The 18,236-nt window shown below is 37.4% G+C and overlaps 1 protein-coding gene across 6 annotated transcripts in view; it reads left to right on the top strand.

Annotated features, from left to right (window-relative positions):
- HECTD2 (HECT domain E3 ubiquitin protein ligase 2) overlaps nucleotides 1–18,236 on the top strand; it is a 73,488-nt gene that overhangs the window by 15,349 nt on the left and 39,903 nt on the right. For all 6 annotated transcript variants that reach the window (XR_014309263.1, XR_014309264.1, XM_082721940.1 and 3 more), the window contains exon 2: nucleotides 5,123–5,252. Coding sequence is in view for 4 of the 6 variants with exons in the window: in XM_082721940.1 (XP_082578066.1) it covers nucleotides 5,123–5,252 (130 nt within the window). In the remaining 2 variants the exon portion in view is untranslated. The remainder of the gene's footprint in view (nucleotides 1–5,122; nucleotides 5,253–18,236) is intronic.

Genomic DNA, 18,236 nt, shown 5'->3' on the forward strand with positions numbered 1-18,236 from the left:
ATGAATCTTCGTTCCCTATTCCTGTTGTTGTCTTGGTTCAGACTTTGTTTCCTCTGATATAAAGGTCCTCCAAGGCCTGGTTTCACTTCTAGTTTTCCTCCCTCTAGCCTCTTCTCTATACTGCTGACAGAGTAATCTTCTAAACATCCAGATGTGATCATGTCGCTCCCTGCTTAGAAGTCCTCAGTGATTTTTCCCTTTTCCTTCCACCCAGCACATCAGCTCTGCTCCATAGCTTGAGGGCTTCGTGATATGGCTCCTGCCTCTCTTTCCAGTCTCATCTAAACTGGGCCATTCTCCATTTCTGATTTTGGTTCAGCCACACTGCTTCCTAAATCCTATATTGCTCAGCCTGAGGTAACAGTTAGCTGTCTTTGACAGTTACCAGTGGAAAAAAAAACCTGCCCTTGGTAGGTTAAATTATTGAAGATATTTAAAGCTAAGTCAACATAACTTCATTCCTGGGAGGCCATTCATTGATCTCATATTATAAATTTGTTATTTTTACTAATTACTGTGTATATATGAAATATATATATATATACACGAAATATATATATAAACAAAATATATAGTGATCAAATTTGACATTCGTTCCCACTAGTATTTAAGATGTTCTATAGCACAAAACAGCCAAGCAGCAAACTTGGCCCGAGTATTTAATAAAATTCTTATTTAACTATCCTAATATTTATAGTAAGGAATGATTTACTTTTACAAATATATAGTTTATTTTGATTTTATTTTCCTAAATCAACATACTAGTTCTGTGAATTTGAGTGTATTGCTACAATTTACCAAGATTTTGTAACTATTAGAGATTTGAATTGATAGCTGCAAAATGGACTTGTTTTTTTTTTTTTAAGATTTTATTTATTTATTTGACAGAGAGAAATCACAAGTAGTCGGAGAGGCAGACAGAGAGAAAGAGAGAGAGAAGCAGGCTCCCTGCTGAGCAGAGAGCCCAATGCGGGACTCGATCCCAGGACCCTGAGATCATGACCTGAGCCGAAGGCAGCGGCTTAACCCACTGAGCCACCCAGGCGCCCCTGGACTTGTTGATCGAATCAGTTACTCATTATTTTTTATTATTCAGCGATTCCACAAGTGAGCTAAACAATGTTCTTTGGGACCCTCTTTTATTGAGAAGGAGTAGAGGAAGAAGTAGGAAAATAAACTATTGAGTCTTTCCTAGATTGCTAGGACACCATTTCCTTAGTATACACTTAGTTTTTCTCCTTATGTTGACTTCCTCTACTTACATGAGTTGTTCCTAAAGCTATCAAATTTCATTCAGCATATATTTGTAAAAGATGAGAAGGTAATAGTCACAAAGGGTTGTTGTGGAAACAAGCTGATATGTGTAACACACCTACTGTCACAGGATAAATTCTTAATAAGTGATAGCTACTATCTTAGAGACGTTGATATATGGTGGTTTAAGGATACAGACTTCAGGGTCATTCAGAGTTTGAATTCCTACTTACCATCTCTGTGAACTTGGGCTTGGTACTTCAGTTTCCTTATTCATAAAGTGGGGTGTAAATACATATCTCATAGGAATGGTATATGAAGGTACTTAATATAGCACCAGACCTGTAGCAAGTACGCAGTAAGTGACTTGTTTTACTATGCTGCTGTCATAGGAATAGCCATTTGTTGAGCCACTCATCACATTGTAGGTTTCGTACAAGACCCTAGATGATATGGTTTGATTCTAAAACCGGATTCATATCCTACACATATAAGATGATTTTAGTTAAGCAATATATATAATAGGCTGGATCACGTAGACTAATCCTAGCAGAAATATTAACCAGTCTTCAGTGAATCTAGTCAGTACACAAGCAAAATTTCTACTTGTGGCCCTATGAGAATGAATCGGTTGGCCCCATTTATCTCTGGGAGAGGAGGAAATGTGGGAGAGTCAGTTCTTGGTAATCATGAATGTTTTTGCTACATAGTGTATGAGCTGATTCTGAAAAGGCAAATGGAAATCACTTCAGTGGATTAAGAAGAAGGAGAGGAAAAGGAAACTATTGTGAAAGCAAAGAAATTACATTTAGAGTAAAGGAGTGAATATTAAGGAAGAAAGTTGTATTTTTTTAAAAATTTTTATTTATTTATTTGACAGAGAGAGAGATCACAAGTAGACAGAGAGTCAGGCAGAGAGAGAAGGGGAAGCAGACTCCCTGCTGAGCAGAGAGCCCTCATGACCTGAGCTGAAGGCAGCGGCTTAATCCACTGAGCCACCCAAGCGCCCCAAGAAGTTGTATTTTATTAAGCATCAGTAAGCTGGTAAGAGAGCTGAGAATAAACCCTGAGGTAGCTCTATAACTGAATATTGGCCTGGTAATATTTTATTTATAATTATAAAATATAGATAAATTACATATTATGGACCTTATGGTTATTATTTTGTGAAAAGTGTGTTAATGGATAGATTCTGTGCTATAGGAAGATTGCACTGTTAGATGCACCTGTGGATTCCTAAGGACTTAGTGTTATCTTTTTCTCCCCCATCACCTTTTTAACTCAAACTCATCACCTCACCCATCTCCCTTCTGCTAACCATCAGTTTGTTCTCTATAGTTAAAAGAGTATTTCTTGGTTTGCTTCTCTCTCCTTTTTCCCTTTGCTCATTTGTTTTGCTTCTAAAATTCCACATATGAGTGAAATCAAATGATGTTTGTCTTTCTCTGACTTATTTCACTTAGGATAATGCTCTTGAGCTCTATCCACATGGTTGAAAATGGCAAGATTTCACACTTTTTGTGGCTGAGTAATATTCCAATGTGTATTTATGCCACATCTTATTTATCCATTCACCAGTCAGTGGGCATTTGAGCTCTTTCCATAATTTGAATGTAGTAGATAATGCTGCTGTAAACATAAGGGTGTATGTATCCCTTTGAATTAGTATTTTTGTCTTCTTTGGGTAAATACCTAGTAATGTGATTGATGGGTGGAGTAGCTCTAGTCTGAACTTTCTGAGGAGCCTCCATACTGTTTTCCAGAGTGGCTTTAGCAATTTCCATACCCACCAACAGTATAAGAGAGTTCCCCTTTCTCCACATCCTCTCCAACACCTATTGTTTCTTGTGTTGTTATTAGCCATTCTGACAGGTACAAGGGGATACCTCATTGTAGTTTTGCTTTGCATTTCGTTCATAAGTGATGTTGAGTATCTTTTCATATGTCCGCTGGCCATCTGTATGTCTTCTTTGGAAAAATGTCTGTTCATGTCTTCTGCCCATTTTTAATTGGATTGTTCATTTTTGGGTGTTGAGTTTTTTAAGTTCTTTATAGATTGGGGTACTCACCCTTTATCAGATATGTCATTTGCAGATATCTTCTCTTATTCCATAGGTTACCTTTTAGTTTTGTTGATTGTTTCCTTTGCTGTGCAGAAGCTTTTAATGTTATTGAAGTCCCAGTAGTTTACTTTTGCTTCTGTTTCCCTTGCCTCCTGAGATGTGTTTATTAAGAAGTTGCTGCCGAGGCCAGAGGTTCCTGCCTGTGTTTTCAAGGATCTTTCATCCATTTTGAGTTTATTTTTGTGTGTGGTGTAAGAAAGTGGTCCAGTTTCATTCTTCTGCATGTGGCTGTCCAAATTTCCCAACACCATTTGTTGAAGAGACTGTCTTTTTTCCATTGGATATTCTTTCTTGCTTTGTCGCAAGTTAGTTAACCATACAGTTGTGGGTTTATTTCTCGGTTCTTGATTCTGTTCCATTGATCACATTATGTGTCTGTTTTCATGCCAGCCCCATACTGTCTTGATCACTACAGGTTTGTAATATAACTTGAAGTCTGTAATTTTGATGCCTCCAGGTTTGCTTTGCTTTTTTCAAGATTGCTTTAGGTATTCAAGGTCTTTGGTATTTCCATACAAATTTTAGGATTGTTCTAGCTCTTTAGGGAAAAAAATGCTGTTAATATTTTGGTAGGGATTGCATTAAATATGTAGGTAGGTTGCTTTGGGTTATATAGATATTTTAACAGCATTTGTTGTTCCAGTCCATGTGCATAGAATATCTTTCTATTTCTTTGTGTCACCTTCAATTTCTTTCATTGGTGTTTTATAATTTCCAGAGTACAGACTTTCACCTCTTTGGTTAGGTTTATGCCTAGATAGCTCATTATTTTTGGTGCAATTCTATATGGAATTGATCCCTGAATTTCTCTTTCTGCTGCTTCGTTAGTGGTATATGGAAATGCAACAGATTGCTGTACATCGATTTTGTGTCCTGTGACTTTACTGAATCGTTTTTCAGTTCTAGCAGTTTTTTGGTGGAGTCTTTCAGGTTTTTTATGTTTACTATCATGTCATGTCCAAAGAGTGAAAGTGTTACTTCTTTGCTGATTTGGATGCCTTTTATTTCTTTGTGTTGTCTGACTGCTGTGGCTAGGGCTTCCATTACTATGTTAAATTAACAGTGGTGAGAGTGGACATTCCTGTCTTCTTCCTGACCATAGAGGAAAAACTCTCCATTTCTCCCCATTTAGGATGATATTAGCTGTGGGTTTTTCACCTATCACCTTTTATTATATTAGCATTATCTGTTTTAATCCTGGTACACCCAAAGTGTAGTCACGGTGCATAGAAAGAAATGAGCTCTAAAGGTTTTATCTTTTTACCTGAACTGCTAAAGTTGCATCAAAAGAAAAGAAAACCTTCAATGAATCAACATATGAAATTTCACATGCATGTTAACTATTGAAAATAATATTTGTGGAGCTCATAAAAATAGTGTTACCTAAACACAAATGTAAAAGAGCCATTAACATGAGTGGAGCATGTACAGTGTACGAGGGGCCATGCCAGTTACTTGATACCCATTATCTCAGAGAGACCTCATAGTAACCCCATAAGGAAGATACTATTTATATCCCTGCTTCCAAACTTTATCAATTTATAGGCATGATACAACTATTTTCATTTTATATTTAAAACAATTTGGTCCTAAAAAAGGTAAGTCAGTGTTATATATTTTATCTGTATATCATGTATCTATCATCAAATTAAAATCTCTGTTTAAGTGTTTATGATTTCTGCAATAAAATAGTTTAAATATAGCTAGTGGGAATTATACTGCAATGTTAACTTCTCTGTTTTTAGGGTTTGGACAGAGGATCCAAAGGCCAAATTTCCACTTTTAGCAGTTTTATTTCAACTGTTAACCAGAAGAAAGAAGCCGCTGAAAACAGAAGTTCACCTACACATCTTGTTTTCCCTAACATCAAGAATGGTAAAATAATAATGACTATTGAAAGTACACATAGTCTTTATATTTTGGCTGAAAAAGTATTATCAAACTATTAAAAAGTAGTTTTTTGGTAGATTAAATTAATTAATACAATATGAAAAAGAAATAAGCTGTATAAATATTTACACAAAGGAGCAAAATTGTTATTTTTAGGTGACTGTTACCTAGGGTAAGGTATGAATGACATACAAAGCTTGTGAATAATAGAATTTGATTAGGCAGCCAGACACCTTACAAATATATGAAAATTCAGTAGATTTCCTTTATTTGAAGAATAATCAATTAGAAGACTTGATGGAAAATAATGAAATACTTAGAAATAAACCTAAAAGAAAGTGAGCTAAACCTGTATGAAAAACTTTATCAAAAGACTAAAAGGTCATGGGATGGAAAAACATGAAGGTGTCAGGTATACCCAGTTTACTCTCTACATTTAATACATTTTTCAGCAGTTTTGTGTGGGGGGCAGGTAGGATCTTAAGACAATGATGGCCTATGTGATCTATAAGAATCAGTGTCCAAGAAGATGCAAGCAATGTAATGAGGAAGCCCATTCCTCTGTAGTACATACATTATAAAGCTATTATATTTGCAGTGCTGCCACAAAGACAGCCAAATAGATCAGTAAAAAATGTAGTATATAAGTGGTATTCAATTATTCAAAAATGAAATTAGGATGACTAGTTAACCTATTAAAAATAATAACAGAAGTACTAGAAGAAAACACAAGAGGTTGTTTATATATATAAAAAAAAATCTCTTGGCATGATAATGCCAAAAGCCATAAAACAAAAAATTGACAAGTTTGAGTATATAAGAAAATTTAAAACTTCCATGGGAACTTTTTAAAATCCTAAAGTATAAACATCTACAAATGTCATAGTCTGTGAAAAACATATCCTTGATCATAAAGACTATTAATAAAACAATAAAAGGAACATCCCAATGAAGAAAAGGCAAGGGATCTGAGCAGACTAATCAAGAGGAAATGTGAGCAATAACTACACATGTGAAAGGTTGCTCGATCTCACTTGTATTTATAAAGAAGTACAAGCTACAATAAGAAGTTAACATTTTCCTCTGCAGTTGCAGAGAATGAAAGGATTTATATCTGTGATGTTGTCTAAGGAATGTGAAAATTGGCACTTTTATGAATGGGTGGCTTGGAGTACTACACCTCTATTAAGAAAAATGTGGTAGGTGTATAAAGTGTCTAGAAGTGCCCACAATACACTGTAAAATGAAAAACACAAGTTACATATAATAGGTCGACGATGACTCCAGGTTTTTAAGAGTAGGGAAACATTTATACTTCTTCAAGCATATAAAGAGGTATGGAAGGATGCCCACCAGTCAGTTTAATGGTTTCCTCAGGAAAGTAGAACTGGCTGTATATTATAAATATGCTTTATTTCTTTATACAACTCTGTATTGTTTTGTCACAGGAAATTTCCATTACTTGCCTAATTTTAAGTTCTCCTGACCTGTAACAAAAAAATCTGTGAAGGTTTAAATGTCCCTGTACCCTAACAACACAAAATAAACCTAGAAATGTTTAAGGACATAGTTTTTGGTAAATTCCTTGTGTCCGTAGCTGTGTGTGGCATAAATTATTCTCACAGATTTTCATTTGACAGTCGATGCTCGTGCTAGACCCATATTCTGCACTTTTGCAGGTCAGTATTTACCTTATTTCATTTATCAACCTTTGCCTTTGATGACTTCTTTCTTCTCTTATTTATGCACTCACGGTGCACGCATGCTCGTGCGCGCGTGCGCGCGCACACACACACACACACACACACACACACACATATTCTTTCACCTCAGGCTCACTCCAAGGAGCCACTAGTCAGTCCCCCAGCCCACAACAAAACAAAGCAAAGCTGTAATTACGGTACCATTAAAGAAAGAAAGAAAGTAAGCCTATTTGATGGGGAGAGGAGTTAAGAGAAATGATACATATTTTAGACTTGTTAACTGGATAACAACTATAAGTTATATTTGTGTATTATTTGTGTATACGTTACCTTATTTGAGCCTTGCAACAATCACATTAAATAGAATAGATACTAGAATTCCTGTTACAATCTTTTTCTATTTATATATAACAAATTACCACAAACCTAATGGTTTAAAAGCAACACCCATTTATTAGCTGATGGCTCTTTAAGTCAGAGGTCCTGGTGAGTGTGACTGGGTTTTCTGCTCAGGGTTTCACAGGGTGTTGGCTGCGCTGGACTCTGTGGGAAGAATCCTCCTCCAAGCCTCTTCAGGTTGCAGGCAATCCCTGCCGGCTGCAGCCGGGGCTGCTCTCAGCTCCTAAACAGACCATTTACACAGTCTGCCACCTCCTCCCACAGACCTTGCTGAGTGCTGTAGCTTCCTGTTGGAAGGCCAGCAGCAGGAGCCCTCCTGTTGAATCCCTTTCATGTTTCCAGTCTCTCTGACTTTGTCTTTTGCAGCCAGTGGGAGAAAATTCTGTGCTTCTAAAGGTCTCATTAGGTTTTGCCTACCTTGATAATCTCCCTATTTTAACCTCAACCAGTTATTTATATCTACACAGTCTCTTTTGTCATGCAATATAATGTAATCCTGACAGAACACCAGAAAGCTGAGACTCATGGGGGCCATCTTAGTTTCTATTTATCACACCATGTTATAAGTATGGAAACAGGCTGAGAGAGGGTAAATTAGTTGGCTGGGGTCACTGTTAAGTGTTAGAACCAAAATCCAGTCCACATTTTGTGACAACAAAACTCTTGTTCCTCTATCTGACAGATAGAGGAAATTCCTGATTGACTTGTTTCTCTTTCCTGATTAATCATATCACATTAATCATACAACTCTAATTACATCATCTTCATACTCCCTAATGCTTCCAAAATTAAATAAAAAATTTTTACCTTGACACTCAAGGACGTTCAAAATATGACAGCTTTTCAATGTTAGCTCCCACTTTTCTCCTACATATAACTACATTTTTGCTATTCTTTTGGATGCCTCATACCTTACCTCAGAGATTTTGCCAGCTTGTTCCCACTGCCTGGAATGCACTCTTCCCTCTTTTCTACCTGACACATCCTTATCTATCCTTCAAAGCTACTTTATTAAACCTTTGCTGATTCTCTCCAACCAGACATAGTTCTTCCCTTCTTTGACTTTCCAATTAGGTTTTCTTTTGTTATTACCTTTTATCAAGTCACCCAGTCTTATGTATTACCATTTGAATACTATAATCTCAGTTTGTTCCGTGAAGGAATAAAACCTTTGTAATCCCCTCAGGCTCTAGGCAGTTCCCTTGTCCAGCAGTGATTCTTAGAAGTATAGTTGACCAGTTAGCTGACTCTTGAATGACATAGGTTTGAACTGCATAGGTCCACTTATATGCAGATTTTTTTCAGTAAATACTGTACAGTACAGTGAATGTATTTTCCTTGTGATTTTCTTAACATTTTATTTTCTCTAGCTTATTATTTTAAGACTTTGTTACATACAACATACAAAATATGTGTTAACCAATAGTTTATGTCATCAGGAAGGCTTCTAGTTCATAGTAGGCTATTAGTAATTAAGTTTTGGGGGAGTCAAAAGTTATATATGGATTTTCAACTGCATGAGGGGTTGGTGCCCCTGACCCCCCACATTGTTAAAGGGTCAACTCTATTGCATAGAGTCAAACAAGAGACAACCCAGGACAGAGGAAATAGCTCTCAGAGTGAATGTGCCAAAGCAGTGACAGCAGCCACAACAGCAGCTTCATTCAATGCTTACTCTGCCACTCATGGTTCTGAATGTGGTACATATAGGAAGGGAATTCATTTAGTCCTTACAGCCACTGAAGGATGGAATCCTTCTCCTATTTCAAAGGTAAGGAAACTTAAGCCACAGAGAGTTTTAAGTGGCTTGCCCAGAGTGAACTTACCTTGCTACTGAAATGGCAGACATAGAAAAAGGAAGAGAGCCAAGGATAGTTTTGGATAATACCTTCATTAAAAGAAGAGTTGGTGAAAGAAAAGAAAGTGAGTCCTGAAGGAGGGAAATGAACAACGTTGGGCTGTAACTTAGAAATCCAGGAAAAAGCAGGGCACCTGGGTGTCTCAGTCAGTTAAGCATCCAACTCTTGGTTTCCGCTCAGGTCATGATCTCATGGGTTGTGAGATCAAGCCCCACGTGGAGCCCTGTGTCAGGCTCCAGGTTCAGTGGAAGGTCTACTTGAGCTTCTCTCCCTCTGTCTATCCCCCAACGTGCACGCATGCATTCTCTCTTTTTCTCTAAAATAAATAAATCTTTAAAAAAAAAAAGGGTGGGGAGAGAGAGAGACAAATCAAGGGAAAAGAAAATTTAAAGAAGATGATATAGTGTCATTGCTAAGTGAGAACAAGAAGAGTAAGTAAGCACTGAGACAACAAAGCAAAGGATTTGTTGTTAATGTGTTTATTGATGACTTTTAAGAGAATGGTTTCAGTAGGATGGTATGAGGAGAATTTAAACTGTAGAAGGTTAAGAGGCAGATTAATAGCAAGGCTATGGGGGCAATGTAGACTGCCCAGATTCAACTGAAGCTTAGCTGTACTGAAAGAAAAGCAGGGTCTTGCAGAGCAGTGTGGTCAAGGAAAGGATCTCAAAAAGAGAGAGACTAAAACTGCAGTAGGAAAATAGAATAATAAAATGAACTAGTAGAATAGAGAAGTGGTATGAGGATAGAACCAAAGAAAAATGCAAAGCGTAGGGGTTGGGATGTCAGCACCAGCAAGGTTACAAGAGCTCTCATGACTCACACTACAGAATTGAGGGAAGAGAAGAAGTAGGAAGAGGAAATGGAAGTAGAAAACTCAGTTCTTCTTGCCTTCAATTCACTAATCTCCTTGGAGTGTGTATCAGTTTCTTCCTGCTGCTGTAACATAGAACACAAACTTGATAGCTTAAAACAACAGAATTTTTTCTCTTATGGTTCTGGAGGCTAGAGATCTGAAATCCAGGCATTGGTAGAATTGGTTCCTTTTGAAGGTTCTCAGAATCTGTTCCATGCCTCTGTCCTAGCCTCTGGTAATTACCAGCAATCCTTGCTGTCTCTTGCCTTGTAGATGCGTCTCTCCAATCTTTGCCTCTCCCTTCACGTGGCATTTTCTCCTGTATTCTTTCTGTGTTTCCCTTTTTTTGTAAGGATACCAGTCATTGAATTAGGACCTACCCTAATCCAGTATGTCTTCGTCTTAATTTGTTTGCATCTACAAATTGCCAAATAAGGTCACATTCACAGGTCATAGGAGTTAGGACTTCAAAATATCTTCAAACATATCTATTTCACAGACACAGTTCAGCCCACAACAGTTTTAAGAATCTTAAGAACATTGAAATGACTCCTATGGAGAATGATAGTCAAAAAGAAAGTCATGACTATCTCTAACTTTTTTTGTTTGGACTCTTTGTTCAGATTCAATAGTTTTTGCTTCCACACTGATTCCTTTATTCCATTTTGTCTGTACTGAAATCCTGATGTCTGAACCAACTTGTTTGCTCACAACTTACCTGCCTCCTATTAGGTAGATGTGTGACTCTGAATGAGTCCCCACCACTTGTCTGTTTCCCTCTCATCTGTGCCGGTCTTATGGAATCTAGACTCAGCCCCAACCTGAACTTGGAGTATTTGTATATACCACTCTAGAGGAATAGCCCTCTTCGCAGACTTCTTTTTTTTTTTTTTTTTTTTTTTGATTTTTATTAATCCATTAAGAATTTATTGAACAGACTTCTTTTCCTTTATTGGAACTCCTAGTGCTGACTTCTCCTAGCTGTTCTGTCTGGATGTCCCCTGGATTCAGGTACGACTTGGAGTTCCTATCTCAGGGCTGCTGCATAAAGAATTCCTTTACTGAATGGGAAGTTAGACTAAGTCTTTCCAATGTAAGCATGTTTATAATTCTTTGATCTTTCGGGAAGCCTCTTTTACTTGCCAGTAAGATTGTTTCCTCAAAGATGCATCATTCTTGGCAGTTATTACAGTTTCCTCCCTCTTCTCTGGTAGCAGGACCTATGCTGGGTATTCTCTAACAGCTTGTCTTCCCATCTGATCTTCAAGTGGTATTAGAGAAGCTGCAAAAGCCCAGCGTGGGTTTACCTAACAGCTGAGGGATGCCTTTCCTCCCTGTAGATCACATGACTAGGTCTGCCTGTCGAGTTGGCTGTCCTTTTGGAGATCAGAGAAGTGTAGGAGTTTTACCTACTACAACAGCTGTTAGGGATGATACATCTTCAGAGAAACAATATAAATGGTAAGTAATGATGGAGGGGGGATTAGCACTATGTTCTCTCTTACTCTTTTGTATCTTCTTTCTAAAGTGGTTATGCCCCTGTCAGACTTCTTTAAAACATCTTTAAACAGCCCAGAACAGCTTTAAAAGAGATGAAACAGTTTCTCCCCATCTCTTGTATAATGTCTTTGCACTCTTGGTAATTCAGAAAAGCGTAGACAGGAACTCTGAGGTTTATCTCGAGGGCACTGTTTCTCTTCCAGCTCAGTGCCTTTCATGAGTTTACTCTAAAAGAGCCCTGATAGGACATCGTGAGCCCTGCAGTTTTCTGCCTAATTCTGGAGAAATACATCCCATGATCTTTGCCACTCTGAAATAGCTCATGGAAAAACAAAGTGGTCTTTAGCTCAAATGGGTGATTGGTTGGGTGTGTGGTGGTGTCCTATGATTTCTACATAGGTAAAGTACCACAGAGTTTTCACAGTTCCTCCAAGAGCAATTTTAGAGGCAGACAGAGAAACAAGCTGTTAGAAGAAACCCAGCGCAGGACTTGCCATCTGGAGAGAGAAAAAGACTTGAAATAGCTGCTTTAAGAATCTTACCCTAAAAAAAAAAAAAAAAAAAAAAGAATCTTACCCTAGAAGAATTATCTCCAAAGCCTCAAATGACCCCATCTCCAGGTTTCTGTGGAGAATGAACTGATTTTAGACTAAATCTCCAAAATCCTTCTCTGAGTCAGAGTGAGTACCTTAGACTTGACTTTCCTAACTGTGCCAGCAGGAGAAGAATATCTACTGAGAACTTAGAGTACCCTGCTGCATTTATCTGTTCACTTATCTGTCTCTTTACTAGTCTGGAGTAAATTCTTAAGCTTCTGTTTTAAAGAGGGCAAGCGCTCTTCTTTTTATTTTTTTATATTGAAGTTAATTTTTTGAATAGGTAACATTTGTGTGTCTCAAAGAATCAAAACTATAAATAGTATGTTTCAGATGTCTCATTTTTATTTCTTCCCTGCTGTCTTACTATATTCTTTCTTGTGTTTCTTTATCCAGAGGAAAGCAAAAATAAATGTACATACATTCTCATTTCCTGTCTCTTCTTAAAGAAAAAGTAACTGCATATACATTGCCCTGCACCTTGTTTTTAGTGTACCCTGGATATTTTTCTATATCAGTACATAAAGAGCTCCCTTATTCTTTTTTATAATTATACATCACTCATAGGATATATTATAAATTATTTAATAAAGATCCTATTAAAAGAAATGAATTGTGTCCATTCTTTTACTAAACAATGCCACAGTGAATGAATCTGTACATACGTCTTTTTGTGTTTTCTGAGATATTCCTGGAAGTAGGATTGTTGGGTCTGAGAGTAAATGCATCTACATTCTCCTTGAATTTTTAATTCATTTGTGTATCTCCAGGATCCAGCCTATGGTAGGTACATAGAGTCTTTACTCAGAAAATAGTTTGCTGAATGAGGAAATGTATGGGAGACAGTTTTTCTAGATTTCTGGTCAGTTTTCTCTCCTGGAATGTCAGACCTGTCTCTGTAATAAATTCTCCAGTATAAGGCATCTGTTCCACTAGAGGTAACCTTCTGGAAAAAGGACTTTTGAATATTTTTATAACTAGACCCATAAAAGAACATTTCACCTATGTTTTTGTTGTAGTTTTACAAACATAAACATGACTGAACTTAGTAAAAAGTACATCTCCCAAAACTAATGAATCTATTACAATATATTTAGCTCTGGTGGCTAAAGTCCTGTGAGTCAGATTTTTTCCCCCTCTTTCTTCCTTTCTCTCTCCCACCTTCTATTTTATTTTTTGCCAAATGTTCAGAAAAGTCGCCCTATAGACAATGATGTAAACACCACCTGTTATGACTAATCCACTCTGGTCTTCTTGTTTCAGTTGCTGCCACTACCGACGTAGTGAGGCATCCTTCAGTTTGTAGCTCATTTATTTCCTGCCTGGCACCCACACACTCTAAATTATGATATTAAATAAGAACTGAACATTTGAGTTAATTACCACCAGCAAGTGTCATTGTGACCTTAGACATTACACTTAGCCCTCATGAGCCTTCATTTGCTCATTTATAGAATGAGGAATTGGGGCATTATGTGTTGTAAAATATCCTCTACACCAAAGTTTTATGATTTAAAGTGTTTATTTTGTTTGATCCTTGTTGAGGTTTTTTTTTTGACATTTCATAATTTCCCAGGTCCTACTTCCATGTTAATTTAGGATTCAGTTTTGCTACTTGTTTTTATACATGGTAGAAGGTTTGGCATTATTCGATAGTGGAAAAAACATGGGTGTTGTAACTTATCCGGATGGGTTTGAATCCTGGCTCCATAACTTACGATCCTGGAATATTTATTTAACCTCTCTGTGCTCGTTTTTTCCATCTGTAAAATAGCATAATAAAGAAGCTGCCTCATGGGGTTGTAAGGATAAATGAAAAAAAAGCATTTAAAAAATTCAGTTCCATGCCTTATGAAATTCAGTAAATGTGAGTGATAATATTATAGGCAGCTAAGTTGTAGGGAAGGGATTGTGATGAGCAGGAGTTTCTATTACTCTTATTTCATGGGTAACTGCACAAATTTTTAAAAATTTGACACCACATATATGGAATGTAATCAACAGTAATATATGGTTTTAGTAATAATAAATGGAAAGCAGAAGAAGTTGGTGCTAAAATTAAGAAAAAGAACATTATAAGCTCCTATGAACCCACCCAGTTGCATTGCCCTTTCTGTCCAGAGGTAACTCCTATTCCTTTGATTTTTAAAAAATAATAATTTTGTTATCTTTATACATTCCTATAAACAATATACCGCTTAAATTATATGTGTAATTATATACACACACATACTGCCTGGTTTTGAAAAACAGAATGGCAAGCACAAACCTTGGATGTGTAAGGGTCAGTGCCACAATTAGGTGAAAAGATGGTCTGAACAGAGTCTCTGAATCAGATCTGCCTTCAGCTTTCGCAGGAATGTGAGTTCTTTCTGGGGAAGTCAGTGAGCCAAGGTCATGAGTGAGTCCTGGGAAACAAAGGACAACTATTGGCATATCTGACAGAGCTGTGATTTGTTGGACTATGTATGCTTTAGATGTCTGGCAGAAATATGACTCTGCAGCTGTCAGGAGTAGCCCAGGTTAAAGCAGTGAGGTGAACTAAGCACCCTCAGCTGATTCAGATAGCACAGCAAGAAATGGAGAGCATTCATCACCCCACCGGCTAGACAAGCTGAAGTATGGAGAACAGTCTGGGCTGGGCTCACCTGTTCCTTCTAACTTCAGTTAAAAAAGAATAGTAGAAAGGTAGTCAGGATCTTGGTGATGGCAGGCATCAAAATTACTCACTCTTAGGCCATTCTGTTCTAGTGTGTGCAGAGTAATGCCCTCACCTTCCCGTCCTTTGTATAAGGTATCTGTCTCTCTGGAAGTTTGTAGAACCATCTCTTTGACTCAGACCTTCTGAAATTGTACAGAGCGGTGCTTGGTGTGGGTCTAGTTTCAGCCCTTTTGCTACATGTTTCATAGGCCCTTTTCATCTAGGAATTCATGTCCTTGAATTTCAAGGAATTTCCTAGAAACTTTTTATTGATGGTTTCCTCCCATCTGTTTCTTTTATCCTTTCTTTCTGAATCTCCTATTATTCAAAAGCCAGACCTTCTGAATGTCTAGTTTTCTTCTTTTTTTAATTAATTAATTTATTTGACAGAGATCACAAGTAGGCAGACAGGCAGGCAGAGAGGGAAGGGGGAAGGAGGCTCCCCGCTGAGCAAAGAGCCTGATGCGGGGCTCGATCCCAGGACCCTGAGATCATGACCTGAGCTGAAGGCAGAGGCTTTAACCCACTGAGCCACCCAAGCACCCCTGAATGTCTGGTTTTCTTATTTTTTTTTTCACTTTTGCTTTCCCTTTCTTTGTTCTTTTGCTATATATTTTTGGGCATTTCCTCAAAACCCTTCTACTAAGTATTTTGTTTCTGCTAGTATGGTTTTAATGAACAAGAATTCTTTTTTCCCCTCTCTGAATATCTCTTTATTGATAGAACCTTCTTATTTCCTGGCTGTACTATCTTTTATCCCTCTAACTAAATTTGTGATGGGCTTTATTTTTATTTATGTATGCATGTATTTTAGTCTTGAGGGTTTTGGGAGTATTGTTGTTGTTGTTTTATGCTTATCATGTCGTAAATTCATAGGAAATGGGTTCCAGCAGCCCAGGCTCCTTTCCACTGGTTCTTACAAAATGTGCTTTGCTGAGTGGGACAGGCTGGCACTTCAGTTGGACCCAAGTACCTTTCTTTTGGCGTCCTTCTCTCTCTGATCATTTTCCTTCATGAGCTTCAAGAAGCTATCTCAGCTCTTTGAGTGCTTAATATGCTCAATATATACATTAATTCTCTTGGCAAGAATCTTGCCTTTAACTTGGTTCTTTACAACAATGCCAACAGCAAGCTGGGTAACACTGTAGACTCTCCCAGTTTTGCCATCATAACATCTGTGGGGCATTCCTTTTTGAACAGTGCCCGTTTCCTTGATGGTAACAATACCATCTTTTTTGTAGATTGGCATTTATGTGGCCAAAGGAACACCTGCCTGTTTTCTAAAAGGCCTAGAGAACATACAGTGGGTGCCTTTCCCCTTCCCCTATGAGTTGATGATTTTGGCAAATTACTGGAAGATGGTATTTTCAGTGAAATGCTAGTGATAGGTTTTTACATTTTTTCCCCCTTCCCTGCATGATTTCTGACTCTTCCAGGCTGCTCTTGTTTATTTGCTTTGGTTTCTACAAAATTGGAATCCCTTGAAGTCTTGTTCATTCATACGCTGGTGATTAATGCTGGCTTGAGGCTTGGACTTTAAATAGGTTCTAGCTGGAACACCTGCTCCTGGCCTTTTCATGGACTGCTTGGCTTCCTCAGAGCATGAAGACTGGATTCCAAGGCCGAGCACCCCAAAAAGAGACACCCAAGCAAAAGTTGTATTGACTTTTGTGACCTAGTCCTATAACATCACTCTGTCACAATTTTTCATTAGTGGGGATCCACTAGGGCTGGCCCATATTCCAAAGGAAAATAATTAGACTCCATCTTTTCATGGAGGAATATAAAAGAATTTATGGACTTATTTTAAAACAACCGCATCATGTGAATGTAAAATTCTGAAAGAGAATCCAGATCTTTTCACTCTTATTTTAGAACTTTCTCTTCTATCCTGTCGTAGGACAGGAAGTCATAACTAAAATCAGGTGTTTCGATGACATATGCATGGTGAGCTTCCATGCTGCTTCAATTTCTTGATTAGACCTCCCCATATAGTTCACTCTTGGAATTTTTTTTTTTTAACTTTTTGTTTGGTTTTTAAATCCTATCCATTTTGTTCTTAAATAGTTGTAGAGATGGAAGTTAGAAATTATTAAACTAGTGATTTTCAAGCCTATTTTTATTTTTTATTTTCATAGCAAAATACTTTTTTGAATAGTAAATTTTTTCTTAGAGTGTCATTATATTAAGCAGAGAAAACTGAGCTGCTCTGAGTAAACCCGTCCACCAGCACCAGTCCCACGAGGCGGCCCTTGAAATTCTTTGGAACTTTGGGAACAACTGACTAAGGTTACCTCTTTTATTTTATAATGTCAAAATTGAGGTTTAAGGAGTTTCAGTGATATGTCTAAAGTTATGAATGTTAGTAACTGAGCCAACAACAGGAACCAACAATAAGACCAAGCCCCCTATTTCCAAGGCTGGTGCTTTTTGTTGTTGTTGTTGTTACCTATCTGTTATTTAATTACAAATTACTCATGATGAAGCTGAGAGTAGAGCATTTGGCAACAGTGTATCGCCAGCAGCAAACCTTTTAAAACAGTAATTCCTTTCCAGCAGTAGAGGGACAAGGAATAGGCCCAGGGTCCTCCCACTGAACATCCAACCTCCACAGAGACTCCTGTTTACCTTTGATGCTGTCACTGCCATCTGTGCTAGATGGCCAGGAACAACCTTCAGTGTCCTAATCATGTGGCCTATTTAAAATGTCAGTCTTAATTTTGGTGGCTACAGTTGTGGAAAACCACATATTACTAGTTTCCAACCAGAGTCAGCTTATGATAGCTTCTTGAAAACAATGAGTAAGCTGGCAAATTTGGCTGATAATCTCACACCATTCTACATAGTTGTATTATGATCTTCACAGTTTTTTTTTTCAATGTACTTCCAGCCCCCACCAGAACCCTTATTCTTCTTGCACTAGTTTCAAGTGCAAGTTTTACTTAATGTTTCTAAGCAACCAACTAAAATTGGCAACACTGTATTAAAAGCAATGGAAAATGATTACTGCTCATCAGTTTAGCACAGTGTTCCCAAGTATTGGCTGAATGAAACCAAAATGACAGGTTTTCACTGATAAATATATTTTGGCTTTTTTCAGTATATTTACGGTATTCTATATTGCAGAAAAACCTGCATGTGATAGAACAAAGAATTGACTATTTATAATATCCATTTGAGATTTAATTAATCTCTCATCACCACATTTATTGATTTTCTCTTTTGAATTAGATTTTAATAACCATCTGTGAGAACAGACTGAAAGTCTGTCTCTGGAAACAATGCCTTGATATTTAGGGACATGAGAGCAGCTGTGAGCTGTTGTTCTTCCTTTCTTAATAGCTGAATGTCACAT

The sequence above is a fragment of the Mustela nivalis genome (assembly GCF_964662115.1).
Source record: "Mustela nivalis genome assembly, chromosome: 2".
NCBI classification, from domain to species: Eukaryota; Metazoa; Chordata; class Mammalia; order Carnivora; family Mustelidae; genus Mustela; species Mustela nivalis.